Source organism: Diplotaxodon limnothrissa, linkage group LG16 (assembly GCF_057381915.1).
Source record: "Diplotaxodon limnothrissa isolate DT_005_m linkage group LG16, D_limnothrissa_male_GT1.1, whole genome shotgun sequence".
NCBI lineage: Eukaryota > Metazoa > Chordata > Actinopteri > Cichliformes > Cichlidae > Diplotaxodon > Diplotaxodon limnothrissa.
The window spans coordinates 37,580,726-37,604,574 of NC_140611.1; the positions used below are offsets into that span (position 1 = coordinate 37,580,726).

Genomic DNA, 23,849 nt, shown 5'->3' on the forward strand with positions numbered 1-23,849 from the left:
CTCACACAGATGAAGAAGTGCACGAGGGAAGTTATCTAGTATTACGCATGATTATTAGATAACCGTATGAAAAACAGCTCCATCAAACAGGGCATGGCTACTTTTGTTGGCTGTCTTTGGCTCATTCACCATCTATCTAATTAGCTGAGGTCCAGTGGGCGGGCTTGTTGCACAGGATGCACACAGACACACACCAAACGCACACTTTACAAAACAGACACAATTCTAAATCAGCGCGATTAAAACTTTCACAGCCGGGCCACACCTACCTCGCTTATCTCTTTCTGTCTCGTTAAAGCGATTCGAGCTCTTGCTCGCCTCCCCCGCTATCTGCTGCTCTATGAAGCTTCTTAAAAATGCTCCCTTGAGTCCTTCATATTAGAAATACGCACCCTGTCCAAGCAGAACGGAGACAGAAAAGCTTTTGCACAATCTATCCAGATATTTGATAGCTCAGCTGAGGAGCGAGGCGAAAACCTGACAGAAATATTATCATTTGTCATGGTCTGGTTGGGCACCTGCAGGTCTCAGACAGCGGCTCCTCCTCCTTTAGGCGGAGTCCGGTTCTTTCTTATTGTCTCTGGTGGCAGCATCACAGACTGCTGAAAAGGTGTCTGGAGCAGTCGGGTCGAACTTGTGCTCTTTCTGTCTCTCACCCCCTTGTGTTCCCTTGTGTTCACACTCTTGCATCAAAAAAGATCCGTGCCTGCTGGGGCTCGTGGATGTCAGCCAACCGAACACAACATCTCACTGGACGGATAAACCTTTCCACACTGATGAAGCAAACTGCTTATCTGCTGAAGAAAAAGGCAGAATTTCATCATCTAAAAATTCTGCTTTCTCCTTCAGGTGGTGGGATAAACATTTGCTGAAATCATACTAAAGAAAATGGTTTCTTGTCAAAAGAATTTACATATTTTTTAAATACTAAAGATTTTCATATCAGGACTTAATAAAAAACCATCTGGTTCTGTAAGAGGTTACCGTGTCATTTATTTATTTGGGAAAAACTGAGCCAATATGTGTGGAAAACTAAGTGCACCCTTACTGCTTCTGTAGGAATTAAGAGGGTGAGTACAGCCAGGTGCTCCTCCTGACATGCACTTGATTCGTTGATCATCAGCAAGTGTGAGCATCAGAGGTTTTGGGTAGTTTGCTGGTCTGGAGCATTCAGGTGTGCGTAAACACAATCCCAAGAAAGAAACACATCAGCAATGACCTTACAGAAGCAATTGTTGCTGCCCATCAATCTGGAAGGGCTAAAAGGCCATTTCCAAACAATTTGAAGTCCATTATCCTGCAGTGAGAAAGATTATTCATGAGTGGAAAACATTCACAACAGTCATCAGTCTACCCAGAAGTGGACGTCCCAGCAAACCGACACCAAGGTCAGACCATGCAAAGCTCAGAGAAACTGTATAAAACACGAAACACATCTCAGACTCCACAGGTTACAGCGAGCATGCTAAATGTTAAAGTTCAAAAACAGCACAATTTAAAAAAATAACAAGTATGACTCATGTGGAAGTTTTGCCAGGAAAGAGCCTCATCTTTCTAAAAAAACATGACAGGGCGGCTCGGACCATCACGCACAGCAGCACATATCAGCACAAACACTTCATACCAGCTGTCGGGTTTAAGTGAAGACTGATAACTTGGCTGGACGTTGCTATTGGCCAATATTGGCTCTGTTGACCGATATGGGCCAATCGCCAAGCAACGATGCATTTGGAAATGTCAGCTGTTGACGATTCTGTTGTTCACGTCAGCGTAGAAAGAAGATTTCTTTATTTTCTTGGCACGAGACAAGAAATAGTTATAAAAAAACATGATACACAAACAGAAACGATATCAGTGTCTGCATCTGCTATAGGCCAAATTCATACTTAAAACAATGGTAAATGGACTGATTCTTATCGAGCGTTTTTCTACTCGAAAGAGTACTCGAAGCGCTTAATACAACATGCCGCATTCACTTTTTTATGATTTTAAGTGCTTACTAACTTTCATACTTGGATGCATGCATTGGAGAACTTAGGGTTAATATCTTGCCCAAGGATATTTGGCATGCAGAGCTGGGGGGATGGAACCACCAGCCTTCCAGTAGATGACCTGCTCTACCTCCTGAGCTACAGCCACCCCACTAGCTTTTCAGTACTATCAATTACTATCAGTAAAATTGCATAATTAGCATATCCGTCTTATTAATTTTGCTTAATGACTGGACAGTATGTGGCAGCACAGTGGTTATTGCTGGTTATTGCAGTTAACGTGTCATTTATTTATTGCTAAATTGCTCACAGGTGCAAATGGATGTCTGTGTCTATATGTTAGCGCTGCCTGCCTGGTATAGATGGACTGGTCCATCCCCAGCATCACTTTTAAACAGTCTTTGCAGATTTAAAAACAAAATATGCAAACTATCAAAACAAAGAGCAGATGCACACATTTGAAATTGTTCGCAGCGTTTAGCAATCATGATGAGCCACAAATGTTCCACAAGATTTAAGCGAGTTGTTATCCAACCACAAACAATTGTCGTGTTCCATTCATCATTTTTACGAGGTAATAAATTAGTGTTGAGTTCATATCTATTTCAGCTTCTGTGTCGCAGTTTCATTTTATCTTCCTCTGTTTTTACAACCATTTTAGTGCAAAAAAAAGCTTTATTATGGTTCCCAGGACTGTTTATGTTGTGTGTCCTTGGCGTTCCCACGTATGCTTGTTGCCTGGACACAATAACACCAATAAACTGTGTAAACAAGTAACTGCTCGGAAAGAGACAGCCATTATTTTTGGCTAACTCGTGCTGCTAAAGTCTCATAGCAGCTTCGGCTTGGGACCGCTCTGTGGCCAGCAGGAGAAACGGTTGCAATGGCCAGCAAGATGAATCTGAAAGACCAGTTGATTCTGAATAAAGCCTCCAAAATGAAATTCATTAAAACTGGCTTCTCCTTTATTATAATTATATTTAACTTTGGATGAAGAGTCGATTAAAAACTCGCCCGAGACCCAGATTTATGAGAGCAGCTCCCACAATCTTGGTTACGGGGACCTGACAGGCGGCGTTCTTTGATCCAATCTGAGCTTCATACTTCAGTTTGTGTAAACTGTGTCAACCATTTTGATTGTTTATAAAATATTCAGTGAATATGGCCAAATTGTCAGAGACGTTTTCCCCCCTGAGTCATTCTATAAAGTGTTTACCTTTTGTCATTTCACATTTCACTGTGACTGAGTTGCTTCTGTGTGCAAAATGTTTGAAAGGATTCAAATCAAATCCTGAGCCGTCAGATGAAAGACGATCACGTCAGAGAGAGAAGATTAAAGCTTCTCTCTATGTGCCAGGCCCTTTTTGAACGAGTGACAGACTCCTTCCCCTTCATCCATTCTGCACTCTTTGGTGAAAGAAAACTAGCATGGAAAATTAAAAGAAATAAATGCTTCTGTCATGGCACAAATGACTGTGGCGAGTTCCACAGCAGGGTTTGTTTTGATTTGCCATTTCCAAGTGTTCTGTTAGATATTAACAAAAGTGAGTTTTGGGAGGAAAACTTTCGAAATTCCCATTTTAGACAGAAATGTTGTGGAGCAGTAATGTGGCAGTTCAGCGGTACTGCGATGATTCATAACTTTCTCTTTCTGTAAATATAAAACACCTACACAGAGCATTAGTTACAGGAAACAAAAGACAAAGAGTAGAGGAAGCTTGCCTGAATGCTGCTGTTAGACTGTCACAGTCTGAGCGTGCATACATTTGCCACATATTTCCAGTGCGTATTTCAGCTGTGCAGATGTTCATTTTCTTTTTCCACTGACAAGCTCATAGCTTCAAAACACCCGAGGAAGGGACAGCGACCACAGTGTCAAATATTTAGTTCAGGGTTAGCAGACAGGTTTCATATTACAGTTCAGCTAAGGGTGAAGCATTCAGTGGTTAGCATTATGTCTCAGACTATGTCAGCTGAATCTGATGATAAGTCTAAAATTACGAGTGCCGTGAACATGTGAGTGCTCTCAGCGAGAAAGAGGGAGAATGAAGTTAGGGGGAAAAGTGATCCATATACAGAATGAGATGCCCATAATCTTTCTGCCTCTAACAGGACTCTGCTTATTGTTATTTTGCTCTTGATGGGCATATCTCGTCTTTGCACGTCCCACTTTTCCTTCATGTCTTAATTCTGCTGCACATGATCGCCCTTAAACCCCATTCTGAACCTCACCAGGCCTTCTTCAGACCATTTCTGAGAATTGCTAGCACCAACACTTGTGTCATACCTCGCCAGCTGTTCACTAATTCTTTGTCACACAACTGTTTGTTAAGCTTTTCCGGTCCTGTAAAAAACTGAGTCCAACTCCACGAATGTCTGTCTGCAAAGACTGTTTAAAATATACGTGCACAGTCGTCCCACCTGTTTGAAGAATATCACCTCTCAACTGTATCGTACAACAACCTGTTCTCCACTCGGCTTGGACGTGTGGCCTTTCAGATCAAATATAAACACTTTTAAAAACCCATCTTAGGCACTAGTTTTGACAAACATAGTGGCACTTACCGAGAGCCTAACCAGAGGTTTTCTGGTTAGGCTCTCGGTGGCTGTCTTTGCTAAGATTATTTAAGTTTCCAAAGCGAGCCGCTTCACCAAGCAACAGGTTTGTACCAACAACTTTAAAGAGCTGCAAACGCGATGACCAAGCACAACATTAAAACCTGGCGACAGGTGAAATTAATAACATCGATCATCCTGTCACAATCTCATCTGCAGGGAAACCTTGGGTCCTGCCATTCACGTGCACGTTAATTTGATACCATCAGCCACCTAAACATTGTTGGGAAGCCAAAAGCAATGGTTTTAATTAAGAAAGTAAAATAAATTGTGCCCGCTACAGAGGCAGATGGTGTCACAGTGGTTTAGAGAAATACACTGAGTGGAACACAGTAATAGAACAGTGTCGTTCCTTCGTTATGAGCACGCTGTGACACCTAAAAGTGGGATTCACTGTTGTGTTCGAGTCAGATTTGCAGCTTTGCATTCTCTGCTGTGTTGGCCAGTGTTTTGTTTTATGCAAATATCATGTGTGTGTTGTTGTGTGTTTAAAGGAAAGAGCAGAGCGTCGTGTCCTGCCTGAGCTCATCTTGGTTTTAGTTGATAAGCATCCAAACAAACAGTCACCACAATTAAAAAGATAACTTGTGAGATTTGTTGTGTAGAGAATACACTTTTATTCAGTGCATTATTGAGATAAAAATTTTTTTTTTTACAAATTATTATGTTAAAAATTTATTAATCATTTGAGAACAAACCAAACAAAGGAAAAGCTGCCCAAACAAAGTCAGTTCCGCACATCTAAACCGTTTATAAACTTTAATAAACCTCACTCTCACTAATCTCACTAAAGTCTCACTCTCTGGGTTGTTTTCAAAAAGAAGGAAAGTTTTCAGCCAACTGCAGTCTCCAGCGCGCACATCTATCCTGAAACATGCCACTTCCCAACATCGCTGCTATGCTTTAGTTTAAACAGAGATTATCGTGTTTACACACCACTCAGCCTCCAGTAGTCCAGTAATAAATCTCATATCATGTTATGAGAAACACTCGTCCTATAATTGATATAAAACTGTTTGAAATATTTTATATTCTATTCTTACAATTAAAAGCAGTTTGAGAAACGCTGGCATGATTTCGTATTTTATGTTGAAAGGAAACAAAAACTTCTCATTTTCCTTCACATGTCTGAGGTAAGTAAAAGGCGTGAATGGCACCGGGTTGGAAGGCGAGTTCAACAGAAGTGCATCCAAACACGTTTCTTTTACACTGTTCTGGCAGGATGCGTCTTTTTCTTTCCGTTTTAGGATCTTCTTTGTGATATTTTTCAAACAAAACTTATAGTTTAGCCCAGAAATATTCGAGTGCCTTAATCAGAAGAGCATCCGTTAAACCACGGTGTGTGGGACTCACCTATAACGAACCACAGGAGCGCCTGTTTCTGCAGAGCTGTGCAGGTTTGCGAGCCCATTCTGTCGCTCTCAAAACGATCCACTGACTGAAGTTTGGAAGCGAGGAAGTGAAGGGAACGGCAACTAACAAGAGCTCAACGAGTAATTGGTAGCATCATAAATAACTGCTGTTTAAGAAGCCCATGTAATCCGGCCGCACGGTCAATCAGCCCCAATAAAAGCTTCACTGTGTCACCCTGCGCAAACCGCTCGGGGGAGAGCCGAGGCTGCTCCTTGTTCCTGCTGTAGGCTACCTCAACTCCCCCGAGTCCTCCTGTCACCGAGTCATCCAGACGTGAAACATAATGAGTCGTAAAGTTGCAACTCTCTCTCCAACAAGCCGTCCACAGGTCTGAAGAAATCCGAAAAACGTCACTGGAAGCGTGCGGTGTTTGGTTCAAGCGCTCGCGTGCGCAACGAGACGCACCAGTATGGAACCAGTGGAGCTGAGCGACTGTGTCAGGGTTCACTGCTTCCCCCCGAGGACATGGGTCCCGGTTAGTGATGGGGACACCGGACAGACCCAAACAGTGCGGGAAGGGGGAGCGGGGCTGATTTGGAAGAGCGGAGGGAGGGGGGGGGGAGCTGTACTTCTTTTCTCACTCTTTGATTGGTTAAATTAGAGAACCCAGAAGTCTGTAAAAGATATATCTATTACTTTAAATAAACAATAAACGATATATCCAAATAATAAAAAAAAATCCTAAATGATCAAAAACTATGAAGAGAACTCGTGAAAATAAACAGGTGCAAATAAAAACTCGACTAAAAGACAGAGGAGTCTGCAGAGTTCAGAGTTCCATCTGAAGAAGCTGCAACAATAAACTTTAAAGTCCAAAAAAACAAGAAATGTATAGTTTTGTGATTCTATACAAAATTATATTCTCTTCACTATATTCTATTCACTGTGCATCCGCCTGTGGTGACGCGATGAGGACAGGTGCAGCGAGTACGGATTCAAGCGTGGCACGGGTTCAGAGCAGTTGTCCAACAGCGACATCTAGTGTTCATATGGAGCGTTACACAGCGATTTACATCAAATATCACAACTCCAGTCCTCAGGAGGTAAAGTTGGTGAAATAAGTGTTTCTTTTTCTCCTTCATAATTGTATATTTGCACCTCTTGTGTAGATGTAGGCCACTGATAAAAACTGTTTCACTTTAAGCTGTTTTCATAGCCATTATCAGATTCAGGTGGTTGCATAGTTTAATTTGCAGTATTTTTTTTTTCTATAAATTTTTTATATGTACAAGTAAGAATATTTTTTAAAAGAAATAAAATTAATAGAAGCGACAGATTTTACTTTGCAGCTTTAGCATTAATTAATATAACATTCAGAAGCTGCAGAAACATAAACCTACTCATGTATTTATTAAAACTTCATATTCTATGGAAAGGCACTTTAAAATTTACTGAAAGTTTTTTTCTTTATTTGTTTTCATTTATGTTTTATGTATTTTAAAGTGTCAAAACAAAATGTCATCAAAAGGTCTAAAGCTGACTCATATATGCATTTATACAGGCCTTCATGTCATTCCCTTAGGTGTGGCTTTGTAAAATCATGATATCAGAACTACAGAAGAAGCTCAGAGACAATTTAAATTCAGAAAGTGGCACGACTGAAAGGAAACCTGAAAGTGGCCAAATCATCTCCCACTGACAGAGTCAGGACCCAATTCCCTCACCGCGGGCTCCACAGATAAGGTCAGACAGGAGGATAAAACAGAAGAAAAAGAGTTTACACAAGGTCAACGATGCCACTGCTGTGCTGCCAGCGCAGGGACTTAAAGAGGAGACAACTGGAGTCAAATGCATTAATTTCGGGGAAAAAAGTCACATCCATCTGTTCAGCTGAAATGCAAAGGTCCAGAGGAAATGACACCACAGAGCAAACATTCTGCAAAAACAAAGTGAGAGGACACAGAATATGGTCTCTGACAGAACCAAAGTCAGAGTTCAAAGGAACAATGAAGAGTTTCTCAGACTGACCTAAGAGTCACTTATTGACCTGTCTTGTTTATTTGTGATACACAAATGACAGAATAATAGGAAAGAAGGAGGAATTAACTGTTCCATCCAGTTTGCTGCTGAAACTGAAACCAACACAAAGTTGCATCTAGAAGTTAAAAGCAGAGACTTTCACGCTGCTGTGGAGAAGTAATACAGCGTTAGATTATACCTCAGTTTGGTGTGACTGTCATTAAGGAAGCTCACACCTGAACATTCAGCTGTAATCGTAGGTACTCTCTGAACATACAGACTAGCATGTTTTAACCATGTCAACAAAATCCAACAACACAAGAGCAGGTTTGGAGTTTAAAACAGCACCGTGTGCACAAGCAGTCATCCTGAAGCCTCATTTAGAGAATATGTTAATTATACAGTATCGTATTTATGGATATAAAGACTGGATATATATATATGATCGTGCTCACTTATAGGTTTCTTCAGCCTCCCTGTTTAGTTGAGCTTGATGAGTTAAAAGATTGCTTGTGCATTTCTCCCCTTCTCCAAAAACAAAGCCTGATCATGCGCAGAAGCAAACTTTACTACATGCACAGTCTAACTGCGTCGAGCACACTAGACAGAAATCATATTCGTGGTTTCACTTAGATTTAATGCATCAGGCAACAAACAGACTGAAAGCATTTAAAGCCACAGCTTGTCTGTCTGACTGTCTCCAAGGTAACCAAATGTAAACGTACAGCAGAAGGCATGCAGGACAAAACAGAGGAAAGTGGAGGAAATACTCGAGTGGAGAGTGTGCAGTAAAGATCAAAGGTTCACTGATCAAACGTCCACAGAAGGTTTGAGAAGATATACAAGTGGATTCAGACAAATGAAACAACAGTAAGTAAACAATAGTTCATTTTAGCTTTTTACTCCAATTATCATCGTCTTCCCTTAATGCTGCTCACACAGATGAGCACCACTTACAACTGTTTAATGTCAGGAAATGTGTACAAGGCACTTTTTCTATTGTACTTTTAAATTAGCCTTCTCTCAGCACTCGCTTTAGACACTTCATCCATTTTGACTGTTACTTTTGTCAAACATTAAACCAGAGGGAGTTCAGTCCTCACAGACACATTTCTACTTTACAAATATACAAACACTTATAAAATGATTTCACATTACATTAGGGGGGAGTGTTAGCGTGCGCGAACATGGTCAAATAAGGTGGTTTACTAAAAAAACACACACTTTTTGTTCATGAAGTAGTCAATCCTGAGACTTTGGGCTATTTTGTTCTTCCTGTCGTGGTGACACATAACCACACAGAAACACAGAAGTGTTTCCAGATCAACACAAGTTGAAATATTATTATTTAGCTCCACAAACTCTGCGTTTATGTAGTACCATAATGTACTAAGATGTGTATCGCTAGCAGTAATAATGAGACATAATACTTCATACTCTGCCCTGAGTCTAGTCTCTGCGGGGAGCACTAGATCACCAGAGACTTACATCACAAGGTTAATGTCACACTAATAATCGCACAGACACAGAGACTGCCAAAGACATCTAGCTGAAAGTGCTTGGTAATATCTATCAGCGGTGTGTTTACAATAATTTCTCCACCTTGTTTGTTTCTCTAAATAACGATGAAAGTAGCAGTCTGCCCTGACTCACAGCTCAGACACTGTGCTTTTCTTTGGCTCGTGTTCACACAGGTCTGACTGGGAGATGGTGAAAGGGTGTAAGAAGGGTGAGACTGATGATGGGATGCAGAAAGGAGAGCTGAAGGAAGACAAGGAACAAGGATGCACTCCCCTTATCGCTGCCTGCCGCGGTGCCATGAGCGAGGTAACGGCGTGTGCATGTGTGCGGTAGAGAGAGTTTGGCAAGTACATGTCTATTGTAACCATGCTTCCTCTTTGGTAAGCTAGCTACTCCAGCCCTGGAAAGCACCAGATGGATATGATTGGTTGGGTAGACGAAACCAGTTTCTGTCACGTAACACGTCGTACTTTTCCTTTCAATAACAACAAAGTGCTGTGATCACATGAGATTATGCAACTTTTTTTTAACATAGCTCCTCTGCATCCTCTGAGGGAGACATTCAAAACAGGCTTGTCTGGAGGGAAACTCTCCAATTATAACTCAAACTTATGTTTTCTTAAAATACACCCAACCACAAGGTGTTTACACTAAAATGAGCAACAACAGTCCTTTTACTGACAGAAACGACACATCTACGCTTCACATTTTTTTGAGATGTTTCAGGTTTTTTATGTGGTGGGTTTAACAGGTCGTTCAGCAGCTCCTGAGGACAGATGCTGACCTGACCTTGTGCAACTTCAGCCAGCAGACAGCGCTCCACATAAGTCCGCCAGAGCTGCGGGAAGAAATGGTGAGGTGGATGTCAAGGCCTCATCTGCCCCCCCAGGCGCAGCTACTGCAGGCTGCCTGGCAGGGAGACCTCCACTCCTTACAGCACCTGCTGGTAAGCTCACTTCACACACACACACACACACACACACACACACACACACACACACACACCTGAGAGTCAAAGGATTTCCCAGATGAGTAAAGACAACACAACAAGGGCAACAATCTTCTCCCATTACAAAAGCACATGCAGTTGTTGCGCACTGTGTGGCTTTGGAAAATGTAAAGGATGACATAGATTTTGGGCTTTTAACTGTATTTTAATAAGTTTATTTTATATAAGCTTTTCATACTAATAAGGCCCGCCCCATAGCCACTCACGCGACACCAAAGTAATTAAGTAACTAATAAACAATTAAATGACACAAATGTTTCAGATTTTTCATCTACTGTAGAATCTTTTTAATGAGTTCACAGTAAAAAAAAAAACAATAAAAATGAACAAATAAATACAGTGGGGCAAAAAAAGTATTTAGTCAGCCACCGATTGTGCAAGTTCCCCCACCTAAAATGATGACAGAGGTCAGTAATTTGCACCAGAGGTACACTTCAACTGTGAGAGACAGAATGTGAAAAAAAAAATCCATGAATCCACATGGTAGGATTTGTAAAGAATTTATTGGTAAATCAGGGTGGAAAATAAGTATTTGGTCAATAACAAAAATACAACTCAATACTTTGTAACATAACCTTTGTTGGCAATAACAGAGGTCAAACGTTTACTATAGGTCTTTACCAGGTTTGCACACACAGTAGCTGGTATTTTGGCCCATTCCTCCATGCAGATCTTCTCGAGAGCAGTGATGTTTTGGGGCTGTCGCCGAGCAACACGGACTTTCAACTCCCGCCACAGATTTTCTATGGGGTTGAGGTCTGGAGACTGGCTAGGCCACTCCAGGACTTTCAAATGCTTCTTACGGAGCCACTCCTTTGTTGCCCGGGCGGTGTGTTTTGGATCATTGTCATGTTGGAAGACCCAGCCTCGTTTCATCTTCAAAGTTCTCACTGATGGAAGGAGGTTTTCGCTCAAAATCTCACGATACATGGCCCCATTCATTCTGTCCTTAACACGGATCAGTCGTCCTGTCCCCTTGGCAGAAAAACAGCCCCATAGCATGATGTTTCCACCCCCATGCTTCACAGTAGGTATGGTGTTCTTGGGATGCAACTCAGTATTCTTCTTCCTCCAAACACGACGAGTTGAGTTTATACCAAAAAGTTCTACTTTGGTTTCATCTGACCACATGACATTCTCCCAATCCTCTGCTGTATCATCCATGTGCTCTCTGGCAAACTTCAGACGGGCCTGGACATGCACTGGCTTCAGCAGCGGAACACGTCTGGCACTGCGGGATTTGATTCCCTGCCGTTGTAGTGTGTTACTGATGGTGACCTTTGTTACTTTGGTCCCAGCTCTCTGCAGGTCATTCACCAGGTCCCCCCGTGTGGTTCTGGGATCTTTGCTCACCGTTCTCATGATCATTTTGACCCCACGGGATGAGATCTTGCGTGGAGCCCCAGATCGAGGGAGATTATCAGTGGTCTTGTATGTCTTCCATTTTCTGATGATTGCTCCCACAGTTGATTTTTTCACACCAAGCTGCTTGCCTATTGTAGATTCACTCTTCCCAGTCTGGTGCAGGTCTACAATACTTTTCCTGGTGTCCTTCGAAAGCTGTTTGGTCTTGGCCATGGCGGAGTTTGGAGTCTGACTGTTTGAGGCTGTGGACAGGTGTCTTTTATACAGATGATGAGTTCAAACAGGTGCCATTCATACAGGTAACGAGTGGGGGACAGAAAAGCTTCTTACAGAAGACGTTACAGGTCTGTGAGAGCCAGAGATTTTCCTTGTTTGAGGTGACCAAATACTTATTTTCCACCCTAATTTACGAATAAATTCTTTACAAATCCTACCATGTGAATTCATGGATTTTTTTTTCACATTCTGTCTCTCACAGTTGAAGTGTACCTCTGGTGCAAATTACTGACCTCTGTCATCATTTTAGGTGGGGGAACTTGCACAATCGGTGGCTGACTAAATACTTTTTTGCCCCACTGTAAATACATTTAGATTTTACATTTATCATGTCAAAAAACAGTTAAAAGTGTTTAAAAGTTAATACTGTTAAAAGTGCACTTCTTTTTCTTATGTTAAGCTATTTCAGGGATTTTAAACATGTGATGTCTACACTGGCACAAAGGGAGAGTTTCACTGGTCCAGCCCTCCTCTGATCAAAGTGAGCTGCACGTGGCCCACAACTGAAATGAGTTTGCCGTCGTTGGATTAAACAGTGGTTGAACCAAAAAAAGTTTTGATTCTGAGACTGAAAATGTTGTTAAACCTCTAAAATCATGAGAAAATATATATGTGATTCTGTAATGTAATAATAAGGCACATTTAATTTGGCATTTCCAAATGCATTCCTGAATTATAACCAGCTCAGAGCAGCAAAGAGGCCTGCCATTGTTAGTGTGTCCTTTGGTGACTTTGTGTATCTGGAAATGTGATACTAACGCTCAGGTGCTTTTGTAAAATGACTGGAAATAGCCCACACTGTTTGGGTATGCTGACAGCTGAGTACACAGGTTTATTTATTTATTTATTTATGAATTAAACATAAACTGAATGAACTAATAACTTACATATATCACCTTGGTTATTTATTTATGAAGCACACAGGTGTTTGGGGTATTTCATATGCAGGATTCTTTTATATTTAAAACGTCGGTCTGTCGCTGCTTATTTAATTCATTTTTCCAAAACTCTAACTTGTTACAAACATTTCCAGCACAAAGTACAGCTCACTGAATGCAGGGTACGGTCTGAGCCTCGTGGCCTCATTTCACACTGCAGCACTTTGTTACTCCGTGTGCAGTTTTAATAAAGAGAGATCAGTTGGAACAAAAGGCCAAAATCTGTTTTAAGAAATGTGAACATGCAAGATGAAATGTTTCTGTGGTGTTAGGGTCCATCGTGGAGCATTATCTGAGACAAATGTAGGAGATAGAGTCTAAAAGGCTGGAGTGGAGAAAGCAGATGGTTGATGAATATTTTGAATTAGATGCCATGGACAACCTCGATGAGGCAGAGATGGGGAGAAAGAGGATTGAACAGAGTCTGAATATGAACACGATGCATTTATAGAACAGGGACTGGGGCTGATGGCTCTGGATGGGAAAAGTGATCAAATGTTGCATGAGGTGACTACATGAGAAAATGGAAGGAAGACGAGGAGAAAACAGATCTTCATTAGTGTTTAGTTCCCTATAAAGCATCAAATTAATTCTCCCATAGCCGTGAAGAAGTGTCTGTTTGCTAACTAGTACCATCTGACTGCTTCACAATAACTAATTCACACACATTGAGGCCAGTAACATCTAATGGTGGAAATGGATGACACTAAAGTGTGCTGCTTGTTATATCAGCAGTTTAATTTAGAATTTTTCCCCCTGTGTTTGTGTTTGTGTGTGTTTGCACGTGTCAGCTTCAGACCGACGGGCTGGATGTGAATGTTCCAAACAGCGACGGTGTGACAGCTGTGATGCTTGCTGTCAGGGACGTCGACCTGTTTGAAGACTTAGGAGCACATCTGCCATGGGAGCACAAACCCGTGGAGGTCATCAAGGAACTGCTGGGAGTTTCTGCGTAAGAAAGCACAAATACATGCTCATATTTATACAGTAGACAGGTAACATTAAAGCCTTTTGTCATCGAGCAACATGCTGATTTAAGTATTAAATATGTAAAGTTCACTAGAAGTGCAAAAAAATATATTGAGATTTGTTTCATCTGTCTTTTAACTTCATCAGTGATTTGATGGTACGAGACCATAACGGCTGCTCTGCTCTCCACTACGCTGCTAATACCAACAGCTTTCTGACAGAAGACATCATCCATGTTCTGATGGAGGCGCTAAGTCAAAAAGGTACACACACGCACACCTTAACCTCATTTGTCTCACTCTTTGCGATCAGTGTTCATTCAGCCAGCAGCTATTTCACCAACAAGTTCTCTTTAACTGGCAATAAACTGATCACCCGACCAGGTAAACTGAATGCCACTGATGATTTTGTCACAATGGCAAGTCCTGCTGGAAATCATTGTGCCTTCACCTCCCACCTACCTACATTGTGCAGTCCTCGCACAATCTCCATAGCTACAGCATCCCCGATGGCAGCGGTCTCCTCCATACCACACAAACTGCTCAGGAACAGCTTTAGAGATATGAAAAACTGACCAATCTTCCAAACTCCATCAGTAACATACACGGGATTTCCCTTAACCCGTGGAGGCCCCATCCCACAGGATTCACAGGATCAGAACATCAGCAGTTCCTAAAGAGACAGATGTTCCTCCGAAAGTCAATGAAGACCAAAAAAGGAGGTAAAGGGACAATAAAAAGGTTCAAAGGAAATAAACGTCCCTGCTCAGCTGTGCGAAAATCATGAAATTCCTTATTTCAACAGTGTTTTTAATCTTCTTTGGAAAAGTAAGGATTATCATTTCATGCTCTTTCAGAACGATCACAAATCGGATCATGTCATGCAGTTTGTAAAGGTTTCTGTAAAATGTAAATGATCCTGTCTACAAGCACTTTAACACTGTTGTCCAGCACTACGGCGCTCTGGGGTGTGAGTGTAACATCACAATGCATGACTTTGATCTGCAGATTATAAACCAAATCAGCTGATATCCCTGTTTCTTATTCTGTGACACTGCCTGTAGATTATATTAGAGTACTCTTATTGTCGAGTGAGTTATTTGCTCTTTACTCTGGTTAGTGTTTAATTGATCAGCTACTTATTAAACTTATTAAAATGAATCTAAAGTAAGCATGTGCCAATGTACGAAGTATAAAGCCTCAAATTCTCCGTTCTTGATCTTCCTGGCTTTCTTATACGGATACAAATAACCGGCATACCAGATTCATTCATAATCCTGTTTATCACAGTAAAACGTCTGCACTCATGTGGGTATAAGAAAGACTTGTTTGTTAATGTGTGAGGGAGCACTTTACTAAGAGCCTTTACATGTGACGGAGTCTGCGTCAACAAACTGAAACCATGTGACAGAGAGAGCATGGATCAATATGGATGAAAACATTGTTTAAGCCAAAAATAAAAATAGCTTTTTTTCCCTTTTTCTTTTACTGTTTCTAACCTATCAGACGCCTGCACCCCAACCCCAGGAGTGTGGCCCCAAACAGGGATTTGCACAATTTCTGCAGGAAGAAAAAAAGTGGACTTATTTTACTTTACACTTTACTACTTCTTTCTTTTCCTGGTTTTGTGTAGATGCCGTTCCTATTTCACAAACACGGGATTTGGTCTCAGAGATTGGAGATTCAGACGGAGAGTTGGACATTGAGAGCTTTTATCCTAACCAGTCGATAGTAGCCACGCCCACAATGACAGCAACCCGTCAAGATCACTTTCTTCAGTACAGCCACACCAGGGTGAGTTTTACGTCTGCAGTGTGACCAGCAAGCTGTGTGTTTTTCAGTGCAGTCAGTTCAGTTAACAAACACACAGAGAGACAGTGTGGTCACCCAGAAGACATATATATGGACCAGTAATTGGCTCTCTGTTTGAGTGTACACGTGCTCTGTGTAGCTGACACCGTACTGCCATACTACTGTATTGTGGGTGTTCTTATAGGAAAAGTAGATGAGCAGACAGCTGGTTAGCTGGAGGAGACCAGCAGGTGGTTTACAGGGAAGATCTGTAGTGTATGTACACAGGTATAATGTCTGTGTGCACAACACATTTAGAGTAATACATATATAGAATACAGGGCGAGTCCATAGCAGCATATTAGACTCAGTGTAGAATGAAGAAATTCAGCTTACAGGAAAGTTCAGAGTCATATATTTAAATTATAACGTTATAAAGTTTTACGTTTTTGTGTCAAAGTCACTTGTGGACATTGATGCTACAAGTACATTTAATCTAATTGAAATGTATATATTTGTTTTAAATTATTTTAAGCATTATAAACATAAATTCCATCTGGAAGATCTTTTATGAGCCTCATTTTTAAGACTGGAGCATGTATTGACGACCTCACCTTTGTTCTTGGTTCCAGGAAGTTCCAGAGTCTCCAGGGAGCCCCCCTCAATCTGACCATCATAAAGACCTGAGCCAAGGTAAGGGAGCTTTAAGAGGTTTTAGCCATGTTTACTTGAAGTGTTTGGTGAAAATGAAGCGGCATTCCTTTTGTGGACTTATTAGATTGGACTAAAATTGTGCCCTAGTTAACCTAACCTTTTAACCTAAGAGGTCAAAAGGGTTAAAGACAAAGTTAACATTAACTTGCAATAAAAATGCCTCTCAGTTCACGGGTCCTGGATGGCAGCTAACGCTTCAGATTTTGAAAAAGGAACATAATCAGCATCCCAAATAGGCCATGAGATCAAATCACCTTCTAAAAGGAGGGGGTTGGGGGGGTGACTGGATAGGAGTGGTCTCGTACTCAACCCCAGACGGCATGGTTTGGACACCACAGAGGGAAAGCGAGGGTGTTAGACAGGACACCAAAAGCATTTCGACTACAGTGAGAGAAAGAAACTACTGACCAAGAAATCGGGATAGAGGAGTAATAGTTTAAAAAAGAATTCTTTAAAGTGGCCTCATCATGGGATCAGAGACCAACAGGCTCAGAAACAGGTAAAACCTATTATTTCCTCTGTGATGAGCATTAGTGCGGTAAATATGAACGCTGTGCTGCTGTACGTTTAATGTAGAAAATAGTAAGTGTGAACTTAAGTTGAACTTGTTCGTTTGTATGGTTATCAAGGCTCTTTGTGGAGTTAGAAAACTCTTTTCCTGCTGACTGTTACAGGAGGTACAACGTGGCTTTTCTGTTTTTGTACCACTGACAGACTGTTTGGATGGTACGTGTTTGAGTTTCAGCTCAGCATTTTACTACGAATACTGAAAGAATAAAAATGACATTTGATGAACGGGTGTTACGCTGTGTGTTTGTGTGTGTCCGGAGCAGATAAGGGGATCCCCCCCTGTTCCCAAGAATCCATGGAAACACTGATAGACATGAGGGAAGCCTATCAGGAGGCAGGCAGGGGAGGCAGGTGGGCACGCTAAAATCTCTCTCTCTCAAGCACACACATTATCATGTGCGGTCTTTTTAAGTGTGCATTCACTGTATCAGGATAAGAATATAATTTACAAGCTGGTGATCCTGCGCTGACTCCTGTGAACGCATCAGCATCTGTTTATAGGTAACCACAGACTGTTGTGTACAGACAAACATCTTTGATGTGTACAGGTAATAGCCTGCAGCTGTAACACACAGTCCTGTATATACAGCATACACTCTCAATGGGCTGGTCAACAAATCCCCCGTCCTTTAACACCAACAGCAGAAAAGTGTCTGGTTACACCCACAGATCTGCGCACAGGCACCTGTCACCGTGTCCAGAGGACAACCTGTTCTAGCCAAACAGGTTAGGAACAGGGGGAGAGGGGGCTTTGGTGAATCAGCCCATTGTCTGTTATGAGCAGCTCTCACCACTGAATCAACTCCAAGCTCTCCAAGGAGAACAAAGGTCTTTAAGCCGGTCTCTCCTTTCATAGCGTCAGCTTCCAGAAATGTGAGCAAAGTGAGGCTTTACATGCAGTTTGAAACAAAACAAACTTCAAATGCATCTGTACATGTCTTTCATTAATGTTCTTCTTTATAATTTCTCAGTTCAGACATTATAGTGTGTCCACAAATAATAATGAGTTTCTCCATGACAACCATAAAGGGTTTTCCACTCTTTTCCTCAGTCAAGATGTGTCTCTGCCCAGTTTGCACAAGAGCAACAACAGCAGACACCGGGGCCATGCAGACCATCCTCTGGCGTCTGGCTTGCTGAGTGTGAGAAGCCCCTGCCAGCCAGTACCCCCACCACACAGGTATACATACACGTGAACTATCAAGCAGCAGATAGCTAACTTGTTACGCTACTTGTTACCATCACAGATGAAGAGAAGCAGGTGCAGCAGTGCTGACAAGAAAAAGTTTAACAAATCACTGGCACTCACAAAAACTAAATATTGCTTCTTCTTTTTTCAGGAGACGAAGAACAAGAAGTGTGGTTGCTGCATCGCCACCGTCCCACTTGTTGTCTGTGCCAGAGCCCAGTCAGCTCAGCCAATCGGCTCCCAGCATCATGGAACCTCTGCTGTGTCCAAACACTATGATGCAGGCCAGAGCACACATCCAGACCCGTATGTACTCTGCATTACACGTTATATTTCAATGACGTTTGATGGTTACATCTCTTTCTATCTGCAGGGTTGGGTTCTCATCATACTATAAATGAACAAAAGGTATGTTTTAATTACAATCCTTCCATTTTCCCCAATACTTTCATTTCTTTTTCATCCACATAATGTTTTTATAATGAATAATTCCTGTATTATTAATTTGCCACGGGTTTCTCCAGGGTCTCCTGCCCCGAACACCAAAACTCTTGGCACCCCTGGACAAACGCTTCAGAGACGGCACCGCTCTGCCTGTACTAAAGCAACATGTTCCCCTGAAGCCCATCAGTCAGAGCCCTATTTCTACAAGGACCAGGTTGAAAAGAGAGAGACTGTCCTGGGGCAGCTCATGCATTGACCCTTCAACGACGAAGGATGGCAGTGTGGAGAGCGGGTCCAGCAGCAGCCACAGCTCAGTCGATTTAGAGGATGAGGACGCTGACAGGGATCAAGATGCATATCTGACTGTCAGTCACGACAGGATGTTGGAGCTTCCGAAGGATGCGAGCACCGCTGAGGCTGATAGGACTGGGAAGACAGCGCTGCATTTTAAAGTTCAGTCAAAGATTAATCATGTTCCACTGATCCGCAGATCAGGACATAGCCTGAAGGAAGACCTTATCAATCATACAAGTGATCTTCACAACAGTGAAATAGCTTTGAACTCTCAGAATGAAGGCAAAGTGAGCCGTATGAATATTACAAAAGAGTGTGCTGACAGCGAGTCATCAAAAGCATATGACTCTGCAAAAAATGGAGACACTCTGACTCAGGATGAAGGCATTTTGAATAATGTAATAGTTTTCACATCAGAGTCAAAGGACGAGAAGAACAACGTGGGGAACACTTCTGAACCCGGGACTGAGATTATCCACGGAGTTGTATTTAATGTGAATAATGATCTAAATGAATTGAGGAATGTGAAACAGACAGAAAAAACAATAATGAAGTATTCCTGTGATGAAGAACACCAGGTAGACAAAACATTAGTTTGCAGTCCAGTAGATGAAACGTTAAATCCCAGAGCTGCTGTGGGGAATATTCAAATTTGTGCTTCACCTGAAAACATTCATCAGAACGATGGAGATCACAAGAAAGACGAGAAGCTTACACCGGATAAGGAGAAAAGAACCAATGTGAACTTTGAACTGAGAACAAGCAATCACACTAAGCAGCCTTTCAACATACTAGCACATAAAGACAGAAGCCTTTTAAATCGGAATAAGTCCAAAAGCAACTTTAAGTACTCCTTGCTGAATACTCAGGTCAAAGATAAAACCAGGAAAAGTCCCGAGCAAACTGGTAGCAGAGGGGGTACTGTAGCTAAAGCCAAGTCAAAGATGAAATCAAAATGTGCTCACTCTAATTCTGGCACTTCATCGCCACGGAAGAAGGTTATTGATTATGCACAGAGCAAAATAATACATCCTGTCACTACTCAGCAGCACGCACAAGGGAGGGAGCTGAGAAGTGCCCAGCAGCTGAGAAAACCCTGTGTAGAGGAAACACCAAGGTCTAAATCTGCCGTTGACCTCATCACCTACAAGGATATGTTTCAGCAGATACAGAGTCAGAGTCAAGAAGGGCCAGCCATCTATGAGATGTTTGCCGGTCCTGTCTATGAAAACCTCAGAGTTCCCTACACCTGTGAGAAACTAAACGAGAGAAGCCCTCCCCAGTGTGCTCCACCTAAGAAGACACAACAGGGCCATAAAGCAAAACACAGGCAACTGAAATCAGCACACAGTAAGCCGAACAGAAGCCCAGCTGAGACAACAGTGGTTTCAGCTAAAAGCAAAGCAAAGCCTGTGCCGTCCAGGATAAAAACTCCAGTCACACCTGTCAGGAAGGGCATCCACAAAGGGCGAAATAATCCTCAACTAGACACTGAGGTAGTTCTTAACAAAGGTGTCAACATTTGTCAAGACAAGGGTGAAAGTCACCTGTCTACAATAGAAGAGACCTTTCCTACACATGACTCTGAAACGATCAAATGTGATGATGACAGCACTCTCACTACACCAACATCTGCCTCTCATGGTGCAGATTTCAGTCACACACACAAAAATATTCAAGACACAACAGTAAGTTCATTAACAGGAAATCAAAACGGACCACTTCCAGAGCCCGTGTTATCAAAACGTCCTCATCGGCCAAAGATGGACACATGGACATCTTCAAGTAGCAACAGCTACACAATTACGTTCCCTGTTTACCAGAAGTTTCTGGATGAAGCAGGTGACGGGCCACTTACAGACGATCTGCTGCAGTGTCTGGCAGAGGAACTGATCTCTTTGGATGAGAGGGATGCATCCATAGGCCCGCTTAATCCAAATAAGGAAAAGAGCAACCAGGAATCCAGCAGAGAAGATGATCGTGTCATGGGACTAAATATGTTTTCCGAGGTAACCGTTTCGGAAGTCAAACTGTCAAATCTTTATCTACTGATAAATACTGCTGGTTGAGGAGGAAACAATAAGGTTTTCAGTTCTGGTTAGAGAATCAGGGTCTGGAGAAGAGATGCTGTTAGATTGTTTATTCTTCAAAGAAGTGGAGCAGCGGAGAGTACATGCAGAACTGGTCACGGGGTATACGTGCCATGTGTTAATTAAGCACCGTGATTCTCCCAGGACTCTTGAAGTAGGAATGTATGTGTAATTTGCACAATACGTATTAGAGAATAAACAATGCAAACAGAACTGGTAAATGTGAAACAAACAACACATTCAAGCAGATGCTGTTTGTGATGGCAGGAGAGGGATTACTTTCAGTTCGGTGGTATGTCTGCTGTTAGATTTCACTGGGCAAGCACTGCTTTCCTTGCTTGTCCTGACAGAATAACGTTGCATTCATTAGCTATTTCTGTGCTACGGTGAACTCTAAATCTTGACTGAAACTATTCTAATAATCATCCTTTTGCAGAAGATCACCCAGCTGTTTTACAACTATTCTTTCAAGAATTTTTAAATGAAGGTTAAACATTGGCCTGCAGTTAACTAAGACAGGGAGATCAAGTAAAGGTTTAAGTAATGGTTTAATTAACATTGCCTTTAAAGCCCATTTAACAAAGATAAACTGATCATATTTAAAACTGAAGCATTACTAATGCATAACAAAATGTTGAATGAGCTGATAATTAAGTTCAGTCACTGTGATAACGCTTTCTTGTAGTGTAATTATCATTATGTGCCTTTTATTGAAGATTGCTTTAAGAGGCAGTGGCACTGTGCTTGGCTCTGGGTTGGTCTTGGATGACACCGTCACATGGAGAAAGGGTGAAGTACTCGGCAGGGGCGCCTATGGCACAGTATGTATCCTAACTTTTGATAGCACATAGCAAAAAAACTGAACAAGAACTGAGCCAAAAATTGTTAAATTACTCAGAATGACCTACTTTTGCCACTGTGTTCATTTAGGACTAAATGAACTACTAGAATTGACCTTCTTTGACATTTTCTCTGACATGAAAATTTGCTTTTCATTTATTAAAACATGCACTCCAGAATATTCCAGAAAAACCAAAATCATTTACAACAGCAGGTCTTATTGCCTCACATTACCAGGTGTACTGTGGCCTGACCAGTCAGGGTCAGCTAATAGCTGTGAAGCAGGTGATCCTCGATTCCTCGGACGCTGATGCTGCAAATAAAGAATACAGTCGTCTGCAGGGGGAGGTGGAGTTGCTTAAAACCCTCAGACACATCAACATTGTTGGCTTCCTGGGTACCTCGCTTCAGCAGCATGTGGTTTCCATCTTCATGGAGTATATCCCAGGAGGCTCCATTGCAAGCATCATTCACAGGTTAGTCTGAAATATTTTGTCTGAAGCTATCACTTCTGGCAAAATAACTGTTCTTCACAAGAGTCCCGAGTACAAGTTATTATCTGATGCCCTCAGATTTGGTCCACTGCCAGAGCGAGTCCTGGCTCTGTACACTCAACAGATACTGGAAGGGGTGGCTTACCTTCACATGAACAGGGTGATTCACCGAGACTTGAAGGGAAACAATGTCATGCTAATGCCAACTGGTGTCATCAAACTCATAGACTTTGGATGCGCACGTCGACTAAGTTATATGCATCACACAACTTGCAACAGTGTTGACCTGCTCAAGTCTGTTCATGGCACGCCTTACTGGATGGCACCAGAGGTACACTGGAGTTCAGTCATTAAAAAAAAATTTAATCAATAATCTGCAAACATTTACGCTGCCATGAGACCTCAACTTTACTTTTTAGACATTTGTCTTCTCACTTCAGATTATCAATGAAACGGGATATGGGAGAAAGTCAGACATATGGAGCGTGGGGTGCACGGTGTTTGAAATGGCCACAGGGAAACCACCGCTGGCACACATGGACAAGATGGCTGCCTTGTTCTACATTGGGGCTCAGAGAGGGTTGATGCCTTCCTTACCAGACAGTTTCTCAGAAAATGCAAAGGAATTTGTAAAAATCTGCTTGACAAGGTGAGATGTAGTGCAAAGATTTGTTTTAAAAATGTATTAATTTATTTCACAAGCTCAGTTGCATGCCAAAACAATTTCAGATTTACTATATCAAGCAGGTATGAGACCTGGTGATACTGTGTAGGTCTAACACAGAAGCAGAAATCCACTGTGTAAGTCTATATACTTGACTGTTTTTATTTTTTAACTATTTCAGTGTAAGGTGACATTAATGGTTTGAAACGTGTCTAAAATATAAGGTATCCTGTGCAGAGGTTTCAACATGGTGGGCATGTTGTCCGTTTATTATGTGCAGTCTGTGGTTACATGCAGGCGGCGTTGCATCTTTTATTTCGTTTACTTTGATCTAATTTCATTGTCTCTCTAGTGACCAGAAGCTACGTCCATCAGCTGACCAGCTGCTGAAGCATTCATTCATCCCCACAAATGTGACGTGAAAGAGGAAATATGCACCGCGATCAGACAGGACTGTTTTCAAATTACAAGATTTCACTGAGTTTGATTTATACAACTCAAAACATCAAATGGTCTTTTGTGACCCTGTGAGAGCTTACCATCTATTCAGCACTATAGCAGTAGTGCCAATGATGGGCAGGATGAAGAAGAAAAACCATAGTTATGAGAAGCACTTTTGTATACAGTGATATGATCTATAAAATGTGAATTACATGTAGGATTTTTCCTTCCTCATACATGTGCCATTTAGTTTTTATGGTAT

At 41.8% G+C, this 23,849-nt stretch overlaps 1 protein-coding gene across 1 annotated transcript; it reads left to right on the forward strand.

Moving 5' to 3' along the window:
* Positions 1 to 8,838: 8,838 nt before the first annotated feature.
* map3k19 (mitogen-activated protein kinase kinase kinase 19) lies at positions 8,839 to 23,568 on the forward strand. Its single transcript, XM_085375069.1, has 17 exons — positions 8,839 to 8,849; positions 9,674 to 9,806; positions 10,252 to 10,446; positions 13,880 to 14,040; positions 14,205 to 14,320; positions 15,690 to 15,850; positions 16,480 to 16,540; positions 17,395 to 17,482; positions 18,183 to 18,311; positions 18,472 to 18,626; positions 18,694 to 18,728; positions 18,845 to 21,067; positions 21,865 to 21,969; positions 22,226 to 22,464; positions 22,561 to 22,813; positions 22,923 to 23,131; positions 23,499 to 23,568. The coding sequence occupies exons 1-17, from the start codon at positions 8,839 to 8,841 to the stop codon at positions 23,566 to 23,568; spliced, it is 4,344 nt and encodes a 1,447-aa protein (XP_085231195.1).
* Positions 23,569 to 23,849: the final 281 nt, after the last annotated feature.